Below are 26,708 nucleotides of genomic sequence, written 5' to 3'. Positions count from 1 at the left end.
ATGTGGGGCAACTGGAAATCTCAGACACTGCTGCTAAGAGTGTAAATTGGTACAAATATTTTGGAAAAAGGTTTGGCTGAATCTACTAAAGCTAAACATATGACTATTCTATGATTCTTTGTTTTTTGTTTTTTTAATTTGGCTGCACCAGGTCTTAGTTGAGGCACGTGGGATCTTTGTTGCCACGTGCAGGATCTGCAGTGCTGCATGCAGGATCCTTTAGTTGCGGCATGTGGGATCCTTTAGCTGCGGCATGTGGGATCTAGTTCTCTGACCAGGGATCGAACCCGGGCCCCCTGCATTGGGAGCTTGGAGTCTTAACCACTGGACCACCAGGGAAGTCTCACTATTCTATGATTCTATGACCAGGAATTAGGGCCAAGAGAAATGAGTACATATGCCCAGCAAAACACCTGTACATGAATCTTCATACTAGCTTCATCCATAATAGCTAAAAATTGGAAAAACCCCAAAGTCAATCACTGACGGAATAAATTGTGGTGTATTCATATAATGGAATATAATTCAGCAACAGACAAGAATAAACTAGTGTGAAATGCAATGACACATGGACGAATCTCAGAGACATAATAATGAAAAAAAGAAACTAGACACAAAAGAGTATTATTTCATATATATGATTAAAAGTTAAAGTTAATCCATGGTGATAGAAGTCAGAATAGTGATTATACTGGGGGTTATTTGAAGGAGCACGATGGAGCCTTCTGGAATGTTGGAAAACTAGATCTTGATCTAGGTGTTGGTTACATGGGGGTATACGTGTGTAAAAATTCATTGAGAGGTATACTTCAGATTTGAGTACTTTACTGAACCTAGGTTATACCTAATAGAACAAACAGACAAAAACGAAAAACTACCAGGACACTAAGGTGTTTCTGTGAGTGTAGTCTTAGGTCATCGTGAATACACATACACAAATGCACACAAGGCTCTGTTCTTCCACTCATTTGCACCACTACACGTGCACTGAGCACACACACAGCCACATATGGGCCCACACAGGAGCCCGCACACAAAGGCTCTCATGCAAAGTACTTGCACCCTTTCCTGCAAGGCAAAGCTTAGGGAAGGGTGCTGCCTAAGTTCATGCTCTCCTGCCTCCCATGAACTCTCTTTCTTTCCTTTCCTCGCCTGGCGTAGGACCTGGAGTCCCTGGGCTGGGTGAGGCCTAGGTCTCTACCCAGGGACATGCCTGCCCGCTGGCTGAGGTCACGGCCGCTCCAGTGGAGGCGGAGGAGCTGCAGGCCCTTGGACATTTCCAGGTGGGAATTTTCCCAGTCCCATCTGGGAGTGAGAGGGCCTCTTCTAACCCCTGGGTGGGTGTCCGAGATTAGAAATTGTGGGGTCCCTGGGTGCTGCCTGCTCCCATGGTTGAATGTTGCGGACATAGTCATTGGGAGAAGGAGCTTCTTCCTTTCTTCCCAAACTGCTGGAGGGATGTGCCTGGTTTTGCCCTATGGGGGTACTAGGCCATGGGCAGCTGGGGGACGCAGCAGAGATAGCTAGGCTCTGCAGGGGCTGAGTTGGAATTCGAGCTCTGCCTCCTATTAACTGGGAGCCTTTGGGCAAGATACTTAACCTCTCTGAGCTTCAGGTTTCCCCTCCCCTCGGTAGAGTGGAGAAAATGACACCTACTTCAAAGTGCTCCTGTGAGGATGAGATGCGATATCTGGTGGAAAGTGCGTGGTTCACAGAGAGAACTCTCTTCCTGGCCCTTCCATCCTGTGCCCCCGGGCATTTGGCACAGAACTCTATTCTAGCACTCTCCCATCGGGTGGTCTCTATTTCTTATTGCCTTTGTGTCCTCAGTGCTTTGCATCCGGCTTGTACCTAGTAAAGGCCCAGTAAATGACTGCTACACTGAACTGAACTCTGGGCTCTGCACTGTAGTTCCTTCCGGGCCGTCTCTCCTCCACCATCACCAGGGCCTGGATAGGGAACTACTTCCAGGATGAAGATGAGAACGATTCTGGCGAGTCTGTTGCGGTAGCTACAGAGCCAGGTGATAATCTTACCAACAGTAAACTGTACACAATTGGCGCATAGCAGTTTACAAAGCCCTTTGGTCTAACTCAGTCAAATACAAAGGTGAAAAGAATTGACGCTCGTCTGATAACCAGAGTGGGTAGTATTCAATAGTTAAGTATCAAACAACTATTTTTGAGTGTCTGTGTTGTACCAGGCACTGGTCTGGGAGCTGTGGATTCAAAGACAAATGAGAAATAATGACAGCAAGGATGGGAGAAGTGCCCAAACAAGACAGGTGAGGCCCTGCCCTCAAGATGCTGTATCCTGGGGTGGGGGAGTCAGGGGGAGAGTAGGAGAGGCCAGGTCGTCAACAGATAAACCCAGAGAGTGATGGGTGCTATGCAGAGAGTAACATGGGTGATAGGAGACAGCGCCTGGCTGGATGCTTAAAATGGGAGGTCTAGGGAAGGGGTCAGGTTAAGGAGGGCCTCTGGCCTGAGACTTGAATGACAGGAAGTAGCCAAGCAGGCAGGAACAAGCTTGGTGTTGGAGGAACAGAATGGAGATCGGTGTGGCTATAGCAAGGGGGGATAAATAGACAGGCGGTGAGGAGATTCAGCTGTGCTTCGAAGATAAAGGCAATAGGCCTCGCCAATAGATTGGACGCTTTTGGGTTTTTAGTGAACAGGCAAGAGGGTATTTGCTGAGATGCGGAAGGCTACAGGAGGGGCAGGTTGGAGGGGTATCAAGGACGTCCAATTAGTGGCCAGTCCCCTGTCAATTCATTCTTTCTCACGGAATCTGCCTGCACATACATGTCTGCACTGGTTGAAGTAGGTAGGGTAAGTCTCTTTGTTTATTTTTCAGCAAATATTGACTGTTTGCCTTTGATGGGTCCGGAACTGTGCTAGAAGCTGAGAGACAGAGGGAACAAAAGAGGCTTTTGGTCTGTATTTTCTGGGGCCTTGGATTCCTCATCTCTGAACTGAAGTGACCCTAGTACCCCTGGCTAATATGTTTTCAATCGCTATCAATTGAGTAGTGGTTATTAAACAGAAAAAACAATCCATACCTTTTTGAAAACAAAAGAGAATGAGGAAGAAACCCTGCAAGATAGAATGATAGAGGCTGTGATTATCTTGGTCATTACTGCACCCCTGGTGTCTCCTACAGTACCTGGCACATAGTGGGTATTTAATAAATCTTTGTTGAATGAAAAAATTCAGGAAAATATTGCAGTTTCAGGGTTCAGTCCCAGGCCAGCCTTGAAGACACTGACTGAGGTAATTCACACAATGGAATATTATGCTGCAGTCAAAACACATGAACTGTGGTGCCACAAAGTAATATGAACGGCGTGAGCAATTTCATATTAAAGGAAAAATTAAGTTCCAGAAGATTTCATCTAACACAGAATCTTTTTTATTACAGAAAAGCAAAGAAATGGTGAACATGGAATTCAGGATGATTCTAGCACCATCTCTGGCCTATTGAAGATGTACAATCAAGATTTGTTGAATTGATAAACAAAAGGGACTCGCCCACCTACCTCAGCAAGGGGATCTCCTGGTTAGATGTAGGTTATTGTTAAATTCTAGCTTTTGTTTTGGGTGGTGGGTTTATGGAGGCTTATTACGTTGCTGAAACTGTGTAACTAGGTGGTGAGTTACAGGGAGCCCCGCATGGACCAATAGTGAAAAATGCCATGAATCAATGATTATGATTTATCCAGGGCCGTGCACCTGAGGGTCAAAGTGAAAATAAAAAAGCAGCCGCCTGGTTCTGCTGAGGGATTTGAGGCTCAAGCTCCCATCCTCCTGCTGCTCTGCTCTGCCTCTTATGCTGCCTGGCTTCTTCCATTTAGTGGCCCACTCTTTGGCTTTTCTTGAAGCCTCTCTGGCAAACATCTCCAGCACAGAGATCAGAGATGAAGAGCTGCTAAAATTCTGGGAAGGGGGAGCTGCTGAAAGTCAAGGGCATCGGGGATAATGCGTAGGGAGTTGGGTGCGTTTTAGGCCTACGAGTGGCAGCTGAGCAACATCAATGCCAGTGACTTTCCTGAGCAGGATAAAGATGGGGATCCCAGCAGCTGTGTCGCCTTTCAGTCCAGAATCAATCCTGAGCTGGGGGAAGGAGGGAGGGAGGCTGAGAGATGTGGCGACCAGGTAAGGCTCTGCGATCTGACCCAGCCCCCAACACTGTGGTGGGTCCCTTCCTGATCACGGTGTGCAAGGCTGAAAGGGTCTCTGGAGTAGAGAGAAAACCAGCCAGACAGGGGAAATGTTTTGCCCTGTAGCTGATGGAGGGAAGAGGGCTGAGGCCACCAAAGACCGGCTGTGCCTCCTCTGCTTTGCTGGAGGCGTCTCTGTTTACCCGCAACTTGAACTCAGCCCCTGGCCACAACTGCCACAGCCTAGGCCGCTCCCAGCGCACGCAGAGGCGTTGACCTTCTCCTTTTGGTTGGGGCTACTGGCTGGGTCAGGCCCGTCTGCTCTGTTGATTCAGTTTGCGTCAGAGCCCTGACTCATGGGGCCAGCCCCACCGGGGTCCGACCCAGGGCTCATCCAGGAATGAGGCACTTTCTGTCTGGAGTCAAACGGAAGGGCAAGAATACCTGGGGCCCCAGAGCCCAGGAGGGCCCGAGCTGGAGGAAGTGGGAGGTGGGGTGGGTGGGTGGAAGTTAGTTAGTTGAAAAACACCCACCCATTTTCTGATTCACCCAGAGAATCTTCTTTCCCTGTTTCTCAGTTGGTCACTGGTGGCAGAAAGACATTAATCCAAGATCCAAATGTGGAGGCAGAAAAATTAATTCTGCAGTTGGCTATTGTTATATGTCTTTTGTAAATGCTGTGAGGATTAAATACTCTCACAACAACCCTGAGAAATTATCCCCACTTTACACAAGAGAAAACCAAGACTCCTATAGATTGAGTGGTCTCCATGGCCCCAGAGCAAGTAAGTAACAGATCCAGCCCTTGGGGCCAGCCTTTTGGGACTTGGCGGACAGTTGTTTTCATTTCCCCACTGTTTCAGGAACCTATCTGGTCGGCATCAGCTGGTACTGGGTCCTTCTGATTCTCCGCTCCCCTGCAATGAAGTCTAGTTGCATGTAATTAGCATGCAGTCAACATGCAGAAATTACCCCCGGCATCTTCCCAGCCCTTCCTCAGTCTGAAGGCAAACCCACCTCTGCCTGGTTCCTGAATCTGCTAAATCGTCCATGAACAAGGGTAAGAAGACCTTCCTCCCAGACTGTATTGAGGTAAGGGCCTACTGCAGTGCTTGGCACCTAGTAGGGACTTTATTGATATTAGTACCCCTTCTTCCCTCTCTTCCATTTGCTTTGTACCTTTCTCACCTGCTTCTCCTTCCTTTCTCTTTCCTCAGCCCCTGCTGTTTTATTATTTATTCATTTATAAATTTATTTTATTTTATTTATTTATTTTTGGCGGCTCTGAGTCTTCATTGCTCGAGCTGGGTTTCCCTAGTTGCGGCAAGCGGGGGCTACTCTTTGTTGCGGTGCGTGGGCTTCTCATTGCGGTGGCTTCTCTTGCTGTGGAGCACGGGCTCTAGGCGCGTGGGCTTCAGTAGTTGTGGCATGCAGGCTCAGTAGTTGTGGCTTGCGGGCTCTAGGGCGCAGACTCAGTAGTTGTGGCGCACGGGCTTAGTTGCTCTGCGGCATGTGGGATCTTCCCGGACCAGGGCTCGAACCCACGTCCCCTGCGTTGGCAGGTGGATTCTTAACCACTGCGCCACCAGGGAAGCCCAGCCCCTGCTGTTTTAGATCCCAAGAAACTCCTGGTTGGGTTTAGCTCAGCTGCAAATCACAGAAGAATATCTCAACTGTTTCCCTTCCAGCTCAGAGATGATGAATCAAACGTAAGGCAGCTCTTGTTTTTAAATGGGGGTGAGGATTAAGTGTACTGCAGAGAAGACAAAGACCCAGCTGGGGGAGTATGAGCCCTCATCTTGCCCTGTCTTCTTACTTGCTGGGTGGCCTTGGGCATGCTCCTCAACCTCTCTGAACCTCAAGTTCCCTTTGGGTAATTGGGAACTCTCAGAGATGATGAAGCAGATAAGAGGTTACTAACCACACAATGAAATGGGTACCACCAGGCTAATAATGAGGCAATGAAGAGGCAAATGCTCACAGAGGCCAAAGGAACAGAAAGCCTGGCCAGCTTCGTTGTCTGCTTTCTTTGCCAAGCACCCTGCCCCTGGGGCCTTATTTCTCTCTTCTTCTCCACAATGCTGACTCTGCATTCCTTATTCCGGAAAGAAGTTGGTAGGGGCAGAGCTGGGATGATTGGGGTGTAGAAGAAGGGAGAAAAGCAGGGGCCTGCAGAAAGGGGCTTTCTGGTCCTGATCTGGCCTGTGGCAGCTTCAGGCTCCCATGGGGTCTAAAGCCCTGGCTTCCCATGGTCTCTCTGGGAAAACCTAGAGCAGGGATGCTGCTGTTGCTAGGTGATGGGATATGCAGGACCTCTGTGGCTCTGGCAGGTGGCAGCTAGGTTGCTAAGGCTGGTGACATAGCAGGGAGGAAAACCCCGGGGAGGGGGTGGGGAAAGATCTCTGGGTGAGCCAGGGGACCCAGAGGCTGCTTCCAGTCAGCTTGCAGAGTGGGGCTCAGCCATCGGCTGCCTCAGGTGCTCAGGGGCTGCTCTGAGGGACCTCACCCTGTTCTGACCCGTGTACCCGCATCCCACCCCCAACCTGACGGCAAGCAGCTATGTCCTCTCCATCTGCAGGCTGATGCCTTTGCCAGGTTGGAGCAAGTACCCTCTCTCTTGGGTGCCTCAGCTATGACAGGTAAGGTGATGAGAGGGGACATGAAGTGAGGGCTGGGAGATCATGAGTCAAGAGAGGAGGGTGTGAGTTTCCTGAGACAAGCCTGGCTGTGATGCAGTAGCCCTGAGTGCATGGAAGGTTCTCAGACATGACAAATCATGCTGGCTTTCAACGGTCTTCTGAATTGTTAGCCTGTCTCCAGGCAGATCCCCCCAGTCCGGGCCACGCACAGGTGGGTATCCAAGCCCCGGCACGAAGGGGCCTCTGGAAACATCCTCACTCAATCTGCCTTGTGCTGAGGTGTCCTATCGGCAGCACATTTTCCTGTGGACCAACCTCAGCCTCGGATGCTGCATTAGAAACCATTTTGCCTTGTTCTAAGCCAGATAGGTGCTGACCTGTTGGCAATTTGAGCTGAGTACCTTGGCCCTCTCCCAGCATATAATGGCTCTGGGGCAGGGCCTGGGGTGGAAGGGAGGTGTCAGGTGGCCTGCCGTTATCCTGCTGCCACCCTGCTGTTCAGCTGCTGTCATTTAAGAGTCTGCCTTTGTATTCAGGCACAGCTCTCAACTCCAGGTAGGGCCAGGGGAGAGGGCGAGGATGTAACAATTCCTGTTCTACAAATGGGGAAACTGAGACACAGAGGCATTGTGCTAGCTCTCCCCAGGTCACGTGGCAAGATGTTGTGAAGGGCAGGAGTGAGGTATTAGTACATGCCTGTTGGGTTGAGTCAAACTGAAGGAAGCCCTGGTTCCCCAGTGCAGAGCCCTTGCCTCTAAGTGATGCTGCTGTTACCTGCCACTCCTACAAATCCCACCTGAGGGCCATCCTTTGGTCTCAGGAGAAGCAGTCACCTGAGGGCCATCCTTTGGTCTCAGGAGAAGCAGTCACCTGAGGGCCATCCTTTGGTCTCTGCAGCTTCTCTGAGTTCTCTCAACAATTCTACTTTATTCAGTTTTCTTTCTGCCCCAGGACAGTGGGTCCATCCAGCCCACCTTCCCTTCCCCGCAGGATCTGATGGGAAGGAAGGTGCCCCCACTTCTGCACACCTGAATGCAATGACTGCACAATGGCTGAAGGGGACAGGAGAGCCAGCAGGAGTCAGGACACCTAGACTGACAGGGACCCTTAGGGGGTTTGCCTTTGGGAAGAGTGGATGGATCTTAAAGCTTGGCAGGGTTCTCTAAACCTTGCTATTTACCTGAACTAGGGAACGGCCATCTGTGATGCAGGCTGAGGCTTGTGAAAGAACCCCACAAAGTTTACATTGCCTTTGAAAAGTCATACTCCCCTTTGCTTGTCTTGAATTGTCCTTTAAACTTTCACCGGGAGAGAAACGGTGGGGAGGAAAGAAGGACTTGGTATTATAAAGTCTGACTCTTCTGTTTATCTGTGGAGCTATTTATTTTTAGCTATTATTTACGTTAGGTAAATCATTTAACATCTCCTGGACCCAGTTTCCTCCTTTGGGACTCAGGTGTGATAAAACTATGATAAAACCAGACAGCGAGAAAGGTTCCGTCAGGTGCTTTACCTGCTAGTTACGATGCACCTTTTCAAGCCCACAGGAAACCCATCTGGTCCTCTCATGATTGTACAGACTTGCTCATGGTCCCCCTCGGTTGGTGTTTGTGGTCTGAGGGGTCTCAGATGCTCTGGTCAGAGGCGGGTGTCCCTGCTTCTGTACCCTCTGAGCGCTGAGTCAGGAGCACTGGCCTGAATCCAGCTCTTCCCCTTACCAGCCATGCGGTCCTGGGCATGTTACTTAATTTTTTTGAGTCTCAGTTTCCTCATCTGTAAGATGGGGAGAATATGATCTATTTCACAGGGTTGTTGGTGAGGGTTAACTGGGATGATGCACGTGGTTCGGTGCTTTGACATGCAGAGGAGTTTAGCACATGAAAGTTCATCCCCTCCCGTACCCCAGAGGCTTGGGGAGCAGGATTCCCCACAGCGCTGGAGGAGGCTCTGCAGGTGGGTCTGCACAGGGCAGGACCAGAGCATTCTCTTTTGTTCCGGTTGCTGCCAGAGAACCAGCCGCTAGTGGGCTGGTTTGGCTGCTGCAGCAAGGAGCTGCCATCTCCTGGCCAAAGTCTGTAGTGATTTCCGGATCTCTGCCCGTGAACTCCGAACTCGTGATCCTGTAAATAGTGCCTCAGTGCTGCTTCCGTGACGGCTCTGCATCTATTACTTTGTAGTTGTATAACCCGAAGCTCCTTTGCCACTTTCCTGCCCACTCACATAACTCTGGGAACACTTGGTGAAGTTTTTCCGTGCTGGGCTGCAAATTGCTGGGGGAGGCTGTGCTTTATACTGGATGGAGCACGAGCCTCAGGCAAGTTATTTAACCCCTGGGAGCCTCAATTCTGTGTGTGTGTGTGTGTGTGTGAGAGAGAGAGAGAGACAGAGACAGAGGGACAGAATTTCAATGTCTTCCTCTTAATGAGACCAAACTATGTACCGCCTGTAGCACATTGCCTGTTACATAGTAGGAATGCAATAAATATTAATAATAACAACAACAACAATAATCATACTTTGTCCATTCAGTAAGGCACTGTTCTGGGACTGGATATACAGCAGTGAACCAGTAGGCAAAGTCCTCGTGTCCATGGAGTACATATGGTATTATTTTTATTAATAATTAATAACAGTATCAATACAGAACCTAGCAAGTGCTTGACATAATAGATACTAAAAGGTCATTAATTATTAATGAGAAAGAGCCTAGTAGAGGGCCTAGCATATGTGTAGTAGGAACCAAGCAAATGGTAGCTATTTTATGGTTTCATTAGGTCAAGGGCTCTGACTTCAGGAAAGGAATTAAAGGACTAGGGTGCCCTGGGGGAGAGTGACCAGAGCAGTTAGGGGACCCAAAGTGATGTCATGTGACAAATGTGATCTCTCTATGAACAAAGGGTAGAGGATGCAGGCCAGAGAAGTGAAGATTCAGGGTAGCACAAGTGTGGTCCTTTGAAATGTGTAGGGCCATCTCAAGGTGAAGGCAAAGAGGATGCTGAGGATGAATGGGGAAATTACAGCAAGATGGCTTTCTCTTGGCAAGGGGAGGATTGTTTTAAGCCACAGAAGGACCTTGAGTAGAAGCTGGATCGTGAAGGAAATCTCCACAGTAGACAAAGGCAAGGCCAGATAAGGGCTCTACGGCATCCTGGGGGGATTTGGTGGAGCCCCCAGAGGTTGCCGCAGTGTTGGGAGGGAGAGAGGGCAGGATTGGCTGGGGGTCACAGTCCTTTCAAACACAGCAGCCCTGGTTTTCTCTGTTTTCCACATGGGGTTCTACATTAGATTTCAGAGGGCAAAGGGCTCTGAGGCTGAACCAAATTTTGGGGAACCACTTATCTGGATGATCTCCTTTCTTTAGGGCCTGTGATTCTGAAGAGCTTGCTGTTAACCACGGGTGAGACTAGTCCTAGGCCTGATTTACTCGTAACATTCTCTCTTTAAATCAATTTTCTATCCTTAGTGATCTCATGGTAACTTGAGTCTTTTTTTCTCCTAAGCAGCATCAGGCATGAAACTTTTTCTTGGTCTTCTTGAAAGTCTAAGTTAATTATGTCCAATGGTTTCCTGTGTCCATGTGTTTTTTTCCTCCTTAGTGACCTTTAGTAGATTAGCGAGAGATGCAGTCTCCTTGCAGAAATGACATTGTCTTTCTGCCACTTGATTGCACCAGCTGATGCAGTCTTCCCTAAATGCATACTTTATCATAAAATCTATCAGCTTCTAGATAGGAACGTGGGGTCCCCTGGTCCTTTCTAGTTTAAGTTCTCGTTCTAGTTCAAGTCCAGGTCTTATGGGTCCACATCTTAGAGGAGACGGAGGGCATGAAGGAAAAGCCGGGCACTCAATCCCCAAATCCCAGAGCCTAGAGTCCAACCCTGATTCCTGGTGGCTGAGTGACCCTTCTCAAGTCACTTGAGCTCTTTGAGTCTCAGTCCCCTCATCTGTACAAGGAGGATCACTGTATCTCAGAGAGTTGTGGGTAAGATTCAGGGAGATTCTGGATGTGACTGTGCTTCTCAAACCACAGAACGCTGTGCTTGCTGTGTTTGGGTGGAGGTGAGATATGGCTGCTGTCGTTATTATTCTCTCTAGCGCATCAGTGATCCCTCCGCACCAGGGTAGGTCCTCCTGACAGCCTGGCAGAACCCACCTCTCTGAGGATCGGAGGTGTGATCATGAGTGAAGTCCCAGAGTCAGGGTGGGAATGGGATGACGGTGAAGTGGGGTGACCTCAGCTCCGTTGCCCCCTTTCTGTTTCACATCCATGGGTGAACGAGTGCCCTGCTCTGCCTGAGGTGAGGGGAAGTAGTTTCCCCTGCCTCTGTTTCGTCCATGGAGCATAGGGAACCGAGGGCTTCGATTTTGGGTATTTTTCTCTGACTCTCCCACTGTGTCTAGCTAGCGCATAGCATATGCTCAGGAAACACACGCTGAATGAATGCATGCGTATTATAAAGGAAGAAATTAAGACTGCAGGAAATGCCTAAAGCATCAGCCACGTCAGCAGGCAGAGCCCGGCCAGAGTGATATGCAGAACATTTTGTGACGGAAGGCACTGCTGCCATCCCTGGACGGGTGCCCATCCCCGAACGGGTGCCAACTCAGTCTCTCGCCCTCTTCCACAAGTATTTCTTTCACCTGCTACCCTGTGAGAGTTTCCGGTTGCATGCGGATTATGCCAGGAAGCTGGAAGCTGCTCTGGGAGGGAGGGGTGGGGGAGAGGTGTTGCGGTTCTGAGTCTTGTTTACGAATTTCTCTGCTGCAATCCTGACAGTCAGAGCTGCAGGCTGCGAGGTGGAGTTGAGCACGGCACAGGGGGATTGCCGCCTTGGTTCTGCTCAGACTCTCTCTCTTTCCCATCACTGGGGTTTCCAGGTGGGCTCAGGCCTCACACCAGCCCTGTCTGGGACACAAGCAGCTTGGTAACAGCTCCAGTAGCGTCTGGTATCTTTTTCAATCTGACTTGGCTAATCTTGTTTTCAGTGTCAGATAAATCAGACCGCTCATTATAGGGGTTCCAGTCTTTGGTCATTTATTTGTCCTTCATTCACAAATGTTTATCAAGTGCCTATTCCGTGCCAGGCCCTGTGTTAGGTTTGGGGCTAAAAAGATGGAAAAGACACAGACCCTCCTCTAGAAGCTCATAGTCTGGTGGCAACAGGTTTATAAGAGAATGTGGCAGGTGAATGCATTTCAGGTTTTGGGGAATCACTGTCTGGGGGAATCATTGCTTGGGCATTTGAGGTGCTTTATAGAGGTAGATGTTTTCATCTGAACAAGAAGGAAGGCTGAGGGGAGGAGAGCTGCCTGGGAAATCTGAGAGGCCCGCCAAGATTTTCAGGCCTGAGAGCATTTGTCTCCTGCTGTCCCGGGTTAGTTCTGGAGCTTCGGAAAGTTTGTGCAGAGTTCCTGAGCCCTGTTTTTGGTTGCTTCCATTTTTCTTCTCTGCCCTGGACTAGTCTCTCCTCACTTCCCACGTTCAGCTCCTCAGATTTTCTTAGTCTTCGTCAAGGGCACAGGCTGGGAGTGAAGGGCGTTTGCTGCAGATGACCACTGGGGTCTCAACTGCACAGAGGGGAGGTGGAGAGCGTGAGGGAGAGGCCCAGGGGCATGGACCGGGCCTGACTTCTAAACCGCTTCTCCGTGTCAGTAGCCAGGCACAGAACTCCACCCGAAGTGCAGGAGTGAAGAGCCCTGGGGGACGGAAGAGGGCCTGGGGATGTACGTCCACATTCTCAGGAGCTGGTCCCTCTGCCTGCCACGGCCCATCTCCTCCCATCCCAGCTCCTATGCAGCCCTCGGCCTCTGCTGACCTCCAGCAAGGCCCACGCCCTGGTCTGGCTCTGACAGCTCCCCTTGTGTTTCATCACAGCCTGTAAGTCAGTGGTTAGTGAAACAGGAGTTGGTGTGTTTGTTTGATAACCATCTACCCCTCCCCACCCTCCACTCCCTCTAGACGCTGAGTGGGCGCAGGGCCCACGTCTGCTTTCTCTCACCAGCAGGTCTAGTGCGAGCACAGAGGAGGCATGCTGCCCATTTCTTGGGATGAATGAGTGGAGCTGGACGCCTGCTGCCCTGCCTGGGAGGGGTCAAGGGTGGGCTGTGCCAGATTCTGGGGGTGGCTCAGCCCAAGGCATGAGCCCCTGGCAGCTGCTGGGACTCCACGCTGGCCCAGCCCCCCTGAGCTGCAGGGCACAGGGGGGACCCTCAACCTGAGCTCCGTGCAGAGCCTTGCGCGACCACCCCACAGGGCCCAGACCTCAGCTGTGCCCCCTGCGCCCATTGCTCCAGCCACAGCACCCTCCCCCTCGTCCCCCACGGCCACGCTTTCTTGCTGTTCCCATGCGCTTCCCTGTGCCTGGAGTACCCTTCCCACCTTCTCTGCCTGGAGAGAGCCTGCTCGTCCTTCAAGGTCTAGTGCAAGTACTTTCTCTTCTGGGACAACTCCCTGACCACCCCGAGAGAGAATTTACTGCCTCGTCTGCTCCAGGGGTACCTTGCACCACCTCTGGCATTGGATTTGTCAAACTCCCTTAGGATCCTTTGCTTAAGGAGCTGTCCTTCCTCTGGATTTCGAGCACCTCCAGGGCAGAACCTAGGCATTGTACCCTCTTGCCCTCCTTCCAGCTGTCTGGAGGCTGGCCAATAGTGGGGGCTGATTAAATGGTGGTTGGAAGGATGGAGCTACTTTGGGGGTCACATCAGGTAGGGAGGGGGCCTGAGAACAGGAGGGGGCCTAGCCCTTCTTTGCCTGTCTTGCCCTCTTGGGTCTTGCCCAGCTCTTCTGTCTACGAGCCAGGAAGGTGCCACCAGGGCTGAGTGGGCTCCTGGACTCGGCCTCTCTTGGAGGTGGACCCCACCCATGCTCCCGGACCCCTGCTGACCTGCCACATTCCTGAGCCCCAGCCAAGCCCAGCAACCCCCTGGGTCTGTACCAGCTGGCAAGTCAAGGAGGTGAGGGTGGGGAGGACCTGCTTCTTCCACGGCGGCCCAAGGTTTGGGCTGACCTCAGGTGCTGAACACTCTACTCTGGTGGTTCATGGTGTGTTGGGGCCTCCGGGGCAGGAGTGAGTTAAGATCAGGATGGCTAGTCCCAGCGTCCCAGGCTTCCCACCAGAGCTCAGCTGCGGGTATCAGATATCAAGGGACACATTCCCCTTGAGGGGAGATGGGGCTCAGACCTCTGCCCAGGGCCCTCCCCAGCTCCTGTCTCACTGGTGTACCTGGTTGAATAGGTTTGAAGGAGAACCATCATGAAGACACAGCCACCAGTGCAGGACTCTGTCTAGGGAGCGGCCCGAGGGTGTGGGAGGAAGCAGGGAGGGGAAGGAGGAGGGAGGGCTGGGAGCTACAGTTGTCTGGGCCTCATTACAGGGAAATAACAGGATTATCAGGTACGGGTGGTTTAATGGTTAGCTCAGGGCCCAGAAGCTCCCTGGGTCCCATCCTGGATCGTGGGTAAATCTGCTGCCTTGCCTCTGGGGCCCCGGGCCTGGTCCTTCCTCCCCAGCTTGCCCACTTGCCCCCATGCACTCATACAGTAGCACCCGGCTCCTTTTCTGGGCAGTGGAGGGTCAGTGCTGGGCACGCCGCCCACCTGCCATTCCCTGGAGCGGATTTTTCTTTAGTCGTAAATGCTGACATCTGTACAGGGCTCCCTGGTTTACAGAGGCTATTCACATATATCACTAGCCCATTTAATCTTTCCACTAACCCTGTGTATGTGCCTAGGGGGTCATGTGGATAATGTTTCTGTTTTACAGAGGGAGATGGTGAGTCTCAGAGTAAAGTCTGAAGACTAACAAGCTCATAAGGGAGCTGGCCATGTGACCTTTTGACTCTACGGTTAGTGCCCCAGCCATCTGCCCCCCAAATTGCCCCCTTCCATGTTGCTCCAAGTGCCACCAAGAAGCCGCTGACATTCAGGCGGGCTGGCACCACTTCCTCTTCCCTCCTGAGAACCCCGGCGGGATGGAGCTTCTCTGCAAACAGGCTGGGCTTCTAGGGACGGGACATAGAAGGCTGGTGCTTCAATCCTGGGGAACTGCAGAGTAAAGCAGGCGAACCCCTTCCCCTATCTGGCCCCAGATCCCCCAGCCCTGGGGCTAGAGCGTTGCCAGACTGTTCAGGGGGGTGTCACGGAAAGTGCTCAGGAGTCAGGAGACCGTCACCTGAGGGGCCCAGCAGGTCACCCCCTTCTCTCCTGGACCTAATGCTCCCCCTTCCCTTCCCTACCTTCCCTCCCCTTTCATCTTCACGTTGCTTGTTGGCAACTGCAGCATCTTGGCCAGCAATCAGAGAAGGAAGTTTCCTGGTTTCCACCTCCTCCCCTCCCTGTCCTCAGCCGTCCTCCCTGAAAGGTGGGATTGATTCTCTTTGCCCCCAAGACAGTGGAGAAGCTCTCGCTGTTCAGAGGAGGAGGAGAGAAAGCAGAGCCAAAAGGAGGGGCAAGTAGATCACCATGGCACCCCAGATTGTTCTGAGGCAGTGCTCCACTGTTTTTCTTTAAAAAGAAAAGGAGTCAGTTTCCCCAGAGAGGTAGCAGAGGGCCACCATTGTGTCAAAGCAGCCCCTTGCCTTGGAAAAGTGGCTCCAGTCTCCAGCCAACAGACCAGGAGACCCCGGGCAAGAGAGTAGGCAGGATGGCCCTGGCTTGGTGCTGGTGCAACGGCTGTTGGTGAGGAGGGCAGGTGGGGACCGACACCTATAATCGCCCCTATAGTGTGGGGCGATTCAGGTGTGACTTCTTTTTTTAACCTGGAAGGTGTTGCAAAATTCTCAGCTGCCCGAAGGGCCCTTTATGGGGAGACCCTCCCTCCACCAGTTTTCGGAGCAGAGGCCTTCACACTCACCATGTTGGCTCTGCGGCCTTCCCGAATTCTCTACTGCCTGGAGCTGAGCGACGTCGGCAAGTCACGAGGAGGGCCTCCCGGGATCGGGCCCTGGCTGGCCAGCAGGTCAGTGATCCCTGGCAGCATTGGCTGGAGGAGGCCTAAGTGCAGGGCAGGCTTCGGTCCCTAGCGTCCAGCATCTCTCTCCCCCTTGCGGAGCTGGCCGCGTCCCTCCCACCGCTGTCTTCCAGGAGTGATTTGGAGACTATGGGGCAGGTCAATTAAAGCAACCCTACAGTTGAAGTTGCCAAACTGGAATGATTATGCGTCTTATAATCCGACACTCGTCTTAGGGGCTGGAACAACACCTGGAGTCATGCTTGGGCCTTCGGCCTCAGAACAGGTGACACACCTAGATGTTATAAAAGCCTTCCCGCCTGAATGGCTTCCACCCAACCGGGTGTTGGCTGTCCATGATGTCAGAAGGCCCTCTTTCTCTCTCTCTCTTTCTCATCTCTTCCAGTTGCAGGTGTTTTGTTTGGGGTTCTCACTGTGTGGGTGTTTTGTTTGGGGTTGTGGGGAGGTGGAGGAGTTTGGGGAGTGGGCTGACAGAATCTAGTGCTCAGTGGAACTGGATTGTTGCCATGAGTGGGGCAACAGGATTGGGAAGTCCGTGGAGAACAGGTTTCCCTACCTTTCCCTGGACCTTGGAGTGAAGCTGTCCTGCATAGGTTCATATACGGAGTACCAGCCAACATCCCTTTTGAGCATTTCTTGCCCCTGCCTCACCAGTTATTACTACTTTGAATATCACCCAGCAGGGTCACTGCGGATTCACATCCTGCTGTATCCTGAGGTCTGGAGCCGCCCCTTGGCCAGGGGATGTGCAAGGCGACACCTTGGAACCACAGAACCACAGAACTGGAAGGAATTTGGACAACTGTCTTCTCCCATCCCTTTTGTAGGTCAGGAAGCTAAATTCCCACACAAGGGATGTCCAAGATCACACGGTAAATTAGTGTCGGTTTCTGAACCAGTCTAGATTTTCTTCCATTTCTCAGCCTTGACCCTCCCCAGAGACCAGCCCAGGTTAGGCTTCTGTATTGGCCCATCCATTGATAACATGCTTGTATATATCATCTCTTTAATTCTCACCGTAACCCCATGAGGAATATTTTGCTCCCATTTGACAGTTGAGGAAATCATAGCTCGTGGAGATGAAGTGACTGGCCCCCAAATCACACTGGGTTTTTGGCAGAGCTGGGGCTTGAGCCCGGTTCAGGGCTGAATGTAACGCATGTGTCTGAAAGCCCTGGGTGATGGTCTGGGGAGATATGCCACATGCAAGAGCCCGGTGACGTCTGAACTGAAGGAGGACTATTGGCGAGATTTAACCGTTTACTGGCCTGATCTTGGCTGTTCCATCAGGTGTGGCCTTGGACTCATCTCTGAGCAGCAGAGATCTGAGCTGGTCTAGAGGGTCTCTTGGGCCCACCATCCTTCCCCACTCTAGGGTGATGGCCTTCAGAATCGGAAGTTTTGGGCCAAGTCAAGTGCCCGTGATCTCAGAACAGGTGACTTCAAGGGTCAGGCTGCGAAGACCCTGGCAGGCATGTCCCTCTTAAGGAGGACCCAGCAGTCGGGCAGTGGGAGGCCAGGGGGCCACCCTGAACCAGGCTTTTCCTGACCTTGCTTCCTCTATGTATCAGGCTAAACATCAGGCCCCAGGCTTGCATCTCCTTGTTGGGTGCTCAGGTGATGAACCAGGAAAGAGGTAGCTGCCTGGGCAAGAACGCTGCTGGGCGAGGCTTGCTGGAGGGATGATTACTCAGCCCTCCTGTCTCCAGCTCAAGTGGGTCTGGGAGCCTGAAGAGAGGCCTGGGAAGGAGACAGGTGGGCAGGACGAGGCAGGGTTGTTGTGGGGAGGAGGCTGCACGGTGTACAGGTGGAGGCACAGAGGCCTGGAGAGAGCGGAGGGCCCCTCCTCCTGGGTGCTGGGGGGACCAGCTGGCTGGACGCTCCCAGCCCCCTGCCCCCATTCAGCCAGAGGCAGCTTTAACTCCCCCTCAGCTCCTTTGTGTCCCGTCTCTGATGGCTATTTCTCTTTTCCAACCATCTCTTTGAGTCCCCTCCTTTTTTCTTCCTCCTTTCTTTCCTCTTGCTCCTGTTTTATCTCTTTCTCTCTTTCTCCTACATTTTTTCCTCTCCCTTCTTCCTGTTGCTCTCATTTCCAGCACGTGGGTCAAGATCAGAGGCATTTTTGCCACGAAGCTAATGTAGTCTAAGCTGCAGAGCCCCTCCCTGCACGGCACCTCCAAAGCTGGGAATGGTCCCGGTGATGTGTTCACATGGTCATACTATTTTGTAAATTTTGCAGCAGATTTTTGCGGGTATGCTTTTTCTCAAAGAGGGTCCCTCAAAATGTATCCGCTTCAGGCCTCACACAACCTGGCTCTCCCTTGGTGAAGAGCGTGGGCTCTGGTCGCCTGGGTCCTAATCCCAATCACTGATTGTGTGACTGTGGGCATCTTACTTAATCCTCCCAAGTTTCACATTCATCATCTGTAAAGTGGTGATAATAGGACTGACCTTATAAGGCTGTTACAGGATTAAATGAGATATCCATGTCTGGTACCTAAAGGGGATTTCCTGAATGGAGCTATTATCCCTATTCATTTCACAAAATGTGTATATTATGGAGCTCTTGCTAGAGTCAGGCACTGGGGATTAGGAGATAAAAGACACAGCCCTGCATGCACAAACCTCATAGTCTACAGGAGGGGATATGACACATCCATAAATCATTCTAAGTTAATAAGATGTTCCAGTAGAGTTAAAAAGAAAACTCTTTGGGAGTTTAGAGAGTTTTTCATCTTTCACTGCCCTCTTCCCCTCCCTCCCTCCCTTCCTTCCCCCTTCCCTCATTTCACCTCCAGGACATTTTTACCTAGATATGTAATTATAGGACAGTCTATCAATTGCCAGTTTTCTCTGATTGTACATTTGATCTTCACATCAGCATCCGTCCATCTACATCTGCCTGCCCATCCATCCATCCATCCATCCATCCATCTGCCCATCCATCTATCTGCCCATCCATCCATCCATCCAACAAATATTTTCTACGGTGTTAAAGGCACTGTGACGTTAGACCCTGTGGTTGGAGAAGATAAAAAGTGCTCGCCCTGGAGAGCTCGGCCTGCCCACGGACTGCACTCCCCCTATTACAGCAGGACCTTCTGAGGGCAGCAAGTCCTCTAGATAGACCTACTGAGTCGGAATCTGCATTACAAGATCCCTGGGTGATTCAAATGCACCTTTAAGTTTGTGAAATGCTGGTCTAGATCTCTTTCTATGCTGGGGAGTGGGTAGAGGCTGTTATTTCTGGAGTGAGCTGAATTCAGAGACTGGAGCTTGACATCTATGAATCCTTTGGGTTCCTTCCAGGCAGCAGAGTCTATGATTCTTTCCTCTGAGCCCAAATAATTTGAGATAAGTTTCAGCGACAGACCCTTTTGTTCTAGCCTCTCCCAGGAAATTAAGTGAGAAAGGGTGCAGCCCGTGGGCATGTGCTGGCAACAGGTCTCGTCACCCAAGCCAAACAGCTCTGAAATGCAGCAGGTAGGGAATGCAGCGCCTGTGCTATGGGGACAGCAAGGGGCACCTCGGCTCTCTGTGAGGGATGCAAGTGTGGCTCTCTGTTGAGTCTCTTTCCGGAGAGGATTTTCACTGCTTGGCAACCCTTCTCCCAAGACATGGGTTAGGTCCCGAGGCTGTAGAACTGAGTCTTAAATATCTGCACCAAAGAAGAACTGGGGAACCTGAGAATCCCCAACCCCGGCTGGTCTCTGCTGGGTGGGGGCTGACCTTTCTCTTGCCAGGATGAACTTCCACGAGTGGGGAAACTAAGGCTGGGGGTGGGGGTGGGGCACACAGTGTGTCTGACAGAATGACAAGACACTTTTGCTTCCATAAACCACAAGAGGGAAAAATAACCAGCATGTAAATTGTGTTCCCACATGCCAGGCTTTTACACCTGTGCAAAGAAAGGACATCACCACATTTAGTCCTTGCGGCCACCCTAGGATGTGGGTGCTACTCTTGCCTCCATTTCACAAAGGAGGAGACAGAGGCTCAGACGGGGTGGGATCCAGGTCTGCGTAACTTGGGATGCCCAGGCCTTTTCCACCGCATCGTGCGTGGGTCAGCCCTGCATGGGTCATGGAGAGAAACTGCAGTGGTCTCTGCTGTCCTCCAGGGACCTCTGGAAAGCCACTCGGACCCCTGTAGCACCAGAGCACAGCGTGGGCCTGCCTGGACCCCAGGGGGAAGTTTCTACATTGCCAGTATAATTTGAAATCAGTCTCAGAGAAAATATTTTCATTCAGTCCTCTCCCCCGCAAATTAGGCAAACAATGAATTTCAGATTATTTCAGAGGCAGCCTCTTTCTTTTCGTCTGTCTCTAGAGGCTGCTCATAGCTTCACCCTGGAGGAGCCCAGTGGTTTAAAGGAAAAGGGAGGGCAGTGGGGCTGGGAGATGCTGCTTTTCCTCTTAACTGTGCTGTAGATTTGAGACCATGAACATATAATACTTTGATGATTTTTTTAAAAAAAGAATCTGGCTAGAAATTAAATAGTATAGATGAAAACTTTATTACATTTATTTCCTCAGGATCAGAGAATCAGTTTAAAATCCAGTCTATTATACATGGAATAAACTCCATGCACAGCTTTAAATCTTAACTATAACAGCTCTGTCACCCACCAGCTGGGTTACCTTGGGCATGTTATTTAACCTCTCTGTGTCTCACTTTCCTCATCTGTAAAATGGGTGACAGTAATATCTACCTTTAAGGGCTGTTGAGAGGATTAGGTGACTTAATATTTGTAAAGTGCTTACAATGGTGCCATAAAAATATTGTCAGTGAAGAGAAAACGATTATTATTTCAGCCACAGGTTAAATAAATCATCACCTTCAGAATGTATGTTTTGCCATGTAGTCTACATGTCACTGATTTTTTACTGCTTCATCAACAGTGCATGTTTTTTATTCAGGTTTCAACCCCATCTTTTGCCAGTTGTGTGGGTGAGGGCTGGACCCTCACTTCTTGGCCTCAGTTACCTGCGGCGTTAAAATAGCTGCCCAGTCTGGTCCACGATGTGGTTGTGAAGGTGGGAGGGGAGAACGGTCGTGTGAGGGCTTCACCAGCCGTGCAGAGCACTGTCAGTGTAAGGGACCTGTGTCCTACAGATGCGGGACTTGTGAGAATTTTGTAGGCCCTGATGTAGTCCATGCATCTGCTCCGGGAAGGGCTGGACCATCCTGCAGGTGCAGTCCCACCCGAGTTGTGCTTTGTCATTTGCTTGGCTCATTCTGCATCTCCCTACCTGGCAGGGGAGGTCCAGTGCCCACTTTTCTCCTGCTGGTACTGAGCTTTTGCAACTCTTCAGGGATGGAATTGCAAACAGATCCCTGAAGAGGTGCAAAAGCTCAGTGCCGGGTGCAAGGAGGAGCCTGGACCAGAGGAGAGGGCAAGCCGGTTAAGGGCTTAACAGGACAACACACTGATTCCCTCTGGCAGCTACTAAAGGATGCCTTTCAGAAGTCCTGAATCATAAAATGATCCAGCTTGGACTTTATACAAGAGGTACCCTGGCAAATGCTTGCTGATGAGATCAGGGCAGCGCCCAATTTATTCAGGAAGCCAATGTGCGTGGTTTGGTGAAGAAACATCACACATGTCTGTGCACAGGGCTTTATAGCAACAAAGCATCTTTTCTCATTTGACCTTCAAAACAATCCTGTGCTGTTGACCAGAGAACTGAGGCTCAGAGAAGTTGAGCAGCTTGTCCAGGGTTACACAGCTGCTAAGATGTCCACCTGGGGCTGACCCGTCTTAAACCCCTTCATATGGTCCTTTCTTCTAACTTTTATTGGCAACTTGGCAGTATATCCTCCTGCTGGATTGTCGATGCCTGTACTGGGTTGAATAGTGTCTCCCTGAGACAAGACTGGGACCCTTTGCTGCAGTGCTTGCACCTGGACAAACTTCTCCTTGAGCAACAGAATACAAAGAAACTATAAGGGACTAAAAATAACTGCACACATACACAGTTGGGGCCAAAGTAGAAACAATAAGATACAAAAAGGCCACAAACCAACTGCCATTTATCAGGTACGGGGACCAAAAGCAGGGTAATACCCATCATCCCTGTACACGGCACCACCAAGGGCGTGGGCAGACCGTCTAAGGCACCCCTCTAGCCCGACCACCATGCTGATCTGCCCCTACCCTCCCCCATTTAAGAAACCACCTGCCCTCCTTGGAGAGAGGAGAGCCGAGAGCGAGGAAAGGGCAAGTGCACACTGTTACTTGTTCTTGCTTCCTCTGCTGCAGCACAAATCCCAGTAAAGCCTTGCCTGAATTCCTTGTCTGGCCTCTTATCAATTTCTACTGATTAAAGAGTCCAAGGACCCCGGTTGGTAACACCCCAGGAATTCATGTCCACCCAGATCCTCAGAATGTGACCTTATTTGGAAAGAGGGTCATTGTAGATATAATTAGTTAAGATTGGGTCATGCTGGAGTAGGATGGGCCCTTCATCCAATAGGACTGGTGAGAAGAGACCCAAAAACAAACACACACTGAGGGAAGATGATGTGTAGACACAGAGGGAAGACGGTCGTGTGAAGACAGAGGCAGAGATTGGAGTGATGCTGCCATAGGCCAAGGGTCACCTGGGGCCACCAGAAGGGGGAAGAGGCAAGGAAAGATCCTCCCCTAGAGGCTTCAGAGGAAGAATGGCCCTGCCAATACCCTGATTTCAGACCTCTGGCCTCCAGAAACATGAGACAGTAGTTTCCGTTGTTTTTGCCGCAAAGTTTATGGTACTGTTGCTGTGATACAGTGCCAAGGGCAGGGGTTGTGTCTTATTCTTCTTTGTGTTTCTGTTTCTTCTAGTCTTGCTGTGTCCTTCCCCATCCTGGATGGTTATACACACAGAGAAGCTAAGTCCTGGCGGCTCATGCCCTCTATAGACAAGGGTTTTGATCCTTGATCTGGATTATATTTATCACAGCAAATTCACCTGCTTAATCCTATTTGGCGCTGGCTTTTTTCAATGTAACTTCTACCATCTCAGCTACTCTGAGAGTGTGCCTGTCTGCGTTTGTGGGTGTGATGGTGTCTGCGAGGGGAGGTAGGAGGTGATGTGGTCATCACACCTTGGGAACAGACTTTTGTCTGGCAGGCACTCACAGAATCCCTTGATCCATCTGTCTGGGGCTGAAGGTTTCAAGCCGGGTCCGAGGGCTCATGCTGGATCTTGCTCTGGGCTTTCAGGTGCAGGCTGGGCCAACACTGCCCGAGGATCTGATCTTGCTCAGGCTGCCACAAAAAGGGAAACATTGAGAAGGGAGGTGATCACCCAACCCCCTCCCCCAAAAGAGGCGTTTCCTCCACCAGAGTCATTGAGCCAGATCCTTGCAGATAGTTGAGTCATAATCTTTGCCTGTTTACTCTTTCTGTCACCGTGTCTGGACAGTCTCTTTATGCTGGGACTTCCTGCTACTTGTCCTTGTGCTGAAGTTATGTGGGGGGGGGGGGAAGGGGGCGGAAGGAAGGCAGGTGAGGGGTGACTTAGAAAGAGCATGGGTTCAGTTTGAGTCCCCACGTGGTGACCTTCTAGATAAAAAAAATCATACGTAGTTATTATGGGAGAGAGGCACGGAAGCTCTCTCTCCCTGGGAGAGAACTCATTTATTTTTTTATTTTTATGTTTAATTTTTTAAAAAGTTTATTTATTTATTTTTGGCTGCGTTGGGTCTTCGTTCCTGTGCACGGGCTTTCTCTGGTTTTGGCGAGCGGGGGCTACTCTTCGTTGCGGTGCGCGGGCTTCTCATTGCGGTGGCTGCTCTTGCTGTGGAGCACAGGCTCTAGGTGTGTGGGCTTCTTCAGTAGTTATGGCATGCGGGCTCAGTAGCTGTGGCTCGTGGACTCTAGAGCGCAGGCTCAGTAGTTGTGGCACATGGGCTTAGTTGCTCCACAGCATGTGAGATCTTCCTGGACCAGGGCTCGAACCTGTGTCCCCTGCACTGGCAGGCGGATTCTTAGCCACTGTGCCACTGGGGAAGCCCCAAGCACATTTATTTTTATATCTGCAGCACCAGCACAGTGCCAGGCACACAATGTGCTCAAATGTTGCTTAAGTAAATTTAGTTTAAAACATAACTGTTGCCACAGAGAAAGATACTTCTGGCAGCTGTGTGGAGGAGGGGGAGGGAGACCAGGTAAGAGGCCATTGCAATAGTTCAGGTAAAGATGGAGAAGGCCTGCATTAAGGCCTGGTCCACAGGAATGGAGAGGATGAAGGAAAGGAAGGGATATTCTTTATTAATATTCTCCTCTGTGCTGTGCCCTATGCTATGTGCTGTATGTTAGTTAAGTAATTTTGTCCTAATAACCTTGCAAACTCAGTCTCATAAATGTTCCCATTTTATGGCTGAGGGAACTGAAGTAACTGACCCAATACCACTCAACTCGTACTTGGTGGGCGGACCCAGAGTGCAAGATTGGCACAGACACTGGCCTGCCAGGATTTAGAGACATTTCTGACACTCCAAAGGACTGTCTGTGGGAGGAATTGGGGATGACTCTGAGGTTTCTCTGTGGGTGATGGAGTTATGGTGGGCCATTGACAGTTGGGTTCATTGGGTTGACCCTATTGCAAGAGGGGATGCTTTTAGATTGTTTGCATCCAGGCTTTGCCAAATCCCGCAGACGAGCATTTATTGACAATGCTGGTGCCTCTGGCTTGACTGAGTGCTTCTGGCCGCAGAGTGACGCTTAAGGAGAGGCTGCTTGGCTCCTGGAAGCCACTCTGCCTCAGTGGGGTTGCCCGATGTGGACAGCGCTGCCAGGTGGCAGAAGCTCACTTCCTCGCCCCAGGGTCCCTGCTTCTTCTCCTTTGAGTAGATTCATCTCCCACCTGAAAGGCCGTCAGTGAGCAGCCCTTCTGTCAACATGCACACAGTCCTGGATGCCCCTCACATCATCGCCTTCATCTTCTCCCTGCCCATTACCCAGTACCAAAGTTCTTGAACCTGGAAGTCTCCGGCCCAGACTGTCCCTAGACCTCATCCCAGGCTCTGTGGGAATCTCTCATTCATTAGCCATTTACTGAGCACCTGTAGTCTGAGGACACACGGGTGAATCAGGCACCTTACCTGCCCCCCACAGCTCGCCGACATGGTGGGGAGGGCACCGTGATCTGCCGGGGAGGCCGTGCAGAGAGTGCAAACTGAGCTGGAGGCCGGCAGCCTCCCCAGAGGAGGTAGCATTTGAGCTGAGCTTATGAGGATGAGCAGGACGTGGTCAGGTAGAAGAGTAAGGGCCACAGGGGAGGAGAGCATTCACAGCACAGAGGAGGCTGTGTGTTTGGGGAGCGGGCTATTAATTCCACAAATATTTACTGAGCACCTTGTCTCTGCCAGCCTTGGGCTGGGGCTGGGAAGATACATGATACGTGACCCTGATGAAACTCACGAGACATCTTCTTTTGCAGAACCTGTGCACAAAATGAGGAATTTGGACGCAGATCCATGTACTAGTCTTAGAAGTTCCCAAACTAGGGTTCTTAAACCCAGGGATTATGCAAGAGGATCCACTGGGATAGGAGAAAAAAATATTGAAACTTCAATATTGAAAAATATTGAAATATTTATGTGTATTTTTAAACTAAAAACAAAGAAACTTTGAGCTTTTCTAATATTTGCTGTGTGAGTTGATCCAGGTCCCCACACTTAGCCCCTATGTCACGCATGTTGTGTGTCCGAGGGAAGTGGGGGATGGGGAGTTCCATGACAACGGGCAGAGGGGTCCTTCCATCTTCATTCCCTTTTGCGACACACACATGCTCATGAAGTGGATTTATGGGTGATCTCATCTAGTTTTAACTAAACTGACCCTCACACAATGGACAAGGTGCTTAGCTATTTCCTGAAAAGACATTGGAGGTTGGAGAGAAGGCCGTGGTCCAAGTACATGCAGAAGGCAAGGGATTGGCATGACTGTTGCTCCCAAACTCTTTTTTTTTTTTTATGTATGATTTTTCTTATATATTTTTATTTATATATTTTTAATTAAAAAAAAATTTTAAACATCTTTATTGGAGTATAATTGCTTTACAGTGGTGTGTTAGTTTCTGCTGTATAACAAAGTGAATCAACTATACGTATACATATATCCCCATATCCCCTCCCTCTTGCATCTCCCTCCCACCCTCCCTATTCCACCTTTGTGATCTAGGTGGTCACAAAGCATGGAGCTGATCTCCCTGTGCTATGCAGCTGCTTCCCATTAGCTATCTGTTTTACATTTGGTAGTGTATATATGTCCATGCCACTTTCTCACTTCGTCCCAGCTTACCCTTCCCCCTCCCTGTGTCCTCAAGTCCATTATCTACATCTGCGTCTTTATTCCTGTCCTGCCCCTAGGTTCTTCAGAACCATTTTTTTTTTTTAAATTCCATATATATGTGTTAGTGTACGGTATTTGTTTTTCTCTTTCTGACTTACTTCACTCTGTACGACAGACTCTAGGTCTATCCACCTCACTACAAGTAACTCAGTTTCGTTTCTTTTTATGCCTGAGTAATATTCCGTTGTATATGTGCCACATCTTTATCCATTCTTCTGTCGATGGACACTTAGGTTGCTTCCATGTCCTGGCTATTGTAAATGGTGCTGCAATGAACATTGTGGTACATGTGTCTTTTTGAATTATGGTTTTCTCAGGGTATATGCCCAGTAGTGGGATTGCTGGGTCATATGATAGTTCTATTTTTAGTTTTTTAAGGAACCTCCATACTGTTCTCCATAGTGGCTGTATCAATTTACATTCCCACCAACAGTGCAAGAGAGTTCCCTTTTCTCCACACCCTCTCCAGCATTTATTGTTTGTAGATTTTTTGATGATGGCCATTGTGACCAGTGTGAGGTGATACCTCATAGTGGTTTTGATTTGCATTTCTCTAATGATTAGTGATGTTGAGCAACCTTTCATGTGTTTGCTGG

At 50.4% G+C, this 26,708-nt stretch overlaps 2 protein-coding genes across 6 annotated transcripts in view; one reads left to right on the top strand and one right to left on the bottom strand.

Moving 5' to 3' along the window:
- Positions 1-15,955, bottom strand: part of TMPRSS4 (transmembrane serine protease 4) — a 38,343-nt gene extending 22,388 nt beyond the window's left edge. For 3 of the 4 annotated variants that reach the window (XR_014231326.1, XR_014231327.1, XM_082340954.1), the window contains exon 1: positions 15,654-15,955. Coding sequence is in view for 2 of the 4 variants with exons in the window: in XM_082340954.1 (XP_082197080.1) it covers positions 15,654-15,656 (3 nt within the window). In the remaining 2 variants the exon portion in view is untranslated. The remainder of the gene's footprint in view (positions 1-15,653) is intronic. The other variant, XM_082340953.1, reaches the window with a different exon arrangement.
- Positions 229-26,708, top strand: part of SMIM35 (small integral membrane protein 35) — a 111,687-nt gene continuing 85,207 nt past the window's right edge. For both annotated transcript variants that reach the window (XM_082340956.1, XM_082340957.1), the window contains exon 1: positions 229-6,798. In XM_082340956.1, the coding sequence (XP_082197082.1) occupies positions 6,792-6,798 (7 nt within the window). In that variant the 5' untranslated portion in view covers positions 229-6,791. The remainder of the gene's footprint in view (positions 6,799-26,708) is intronic.

This window comes from Balaenoptera borealis, assembly GCF_965194805.1.
Source record: "Balaenoptera borealis genome assembly, chromosome: 11".
Classification (NCBI taxonomy): domain Eukaryota; kingdom Metazoa; phylum Chordata; class Mammalia; order Artiodactyla; family Balaenopteridae; genus Balaenoptera; species Balaenoptera borealis.
This window is presented reverse-complemented; position numbering and strand designations above follow the sequence as displayed.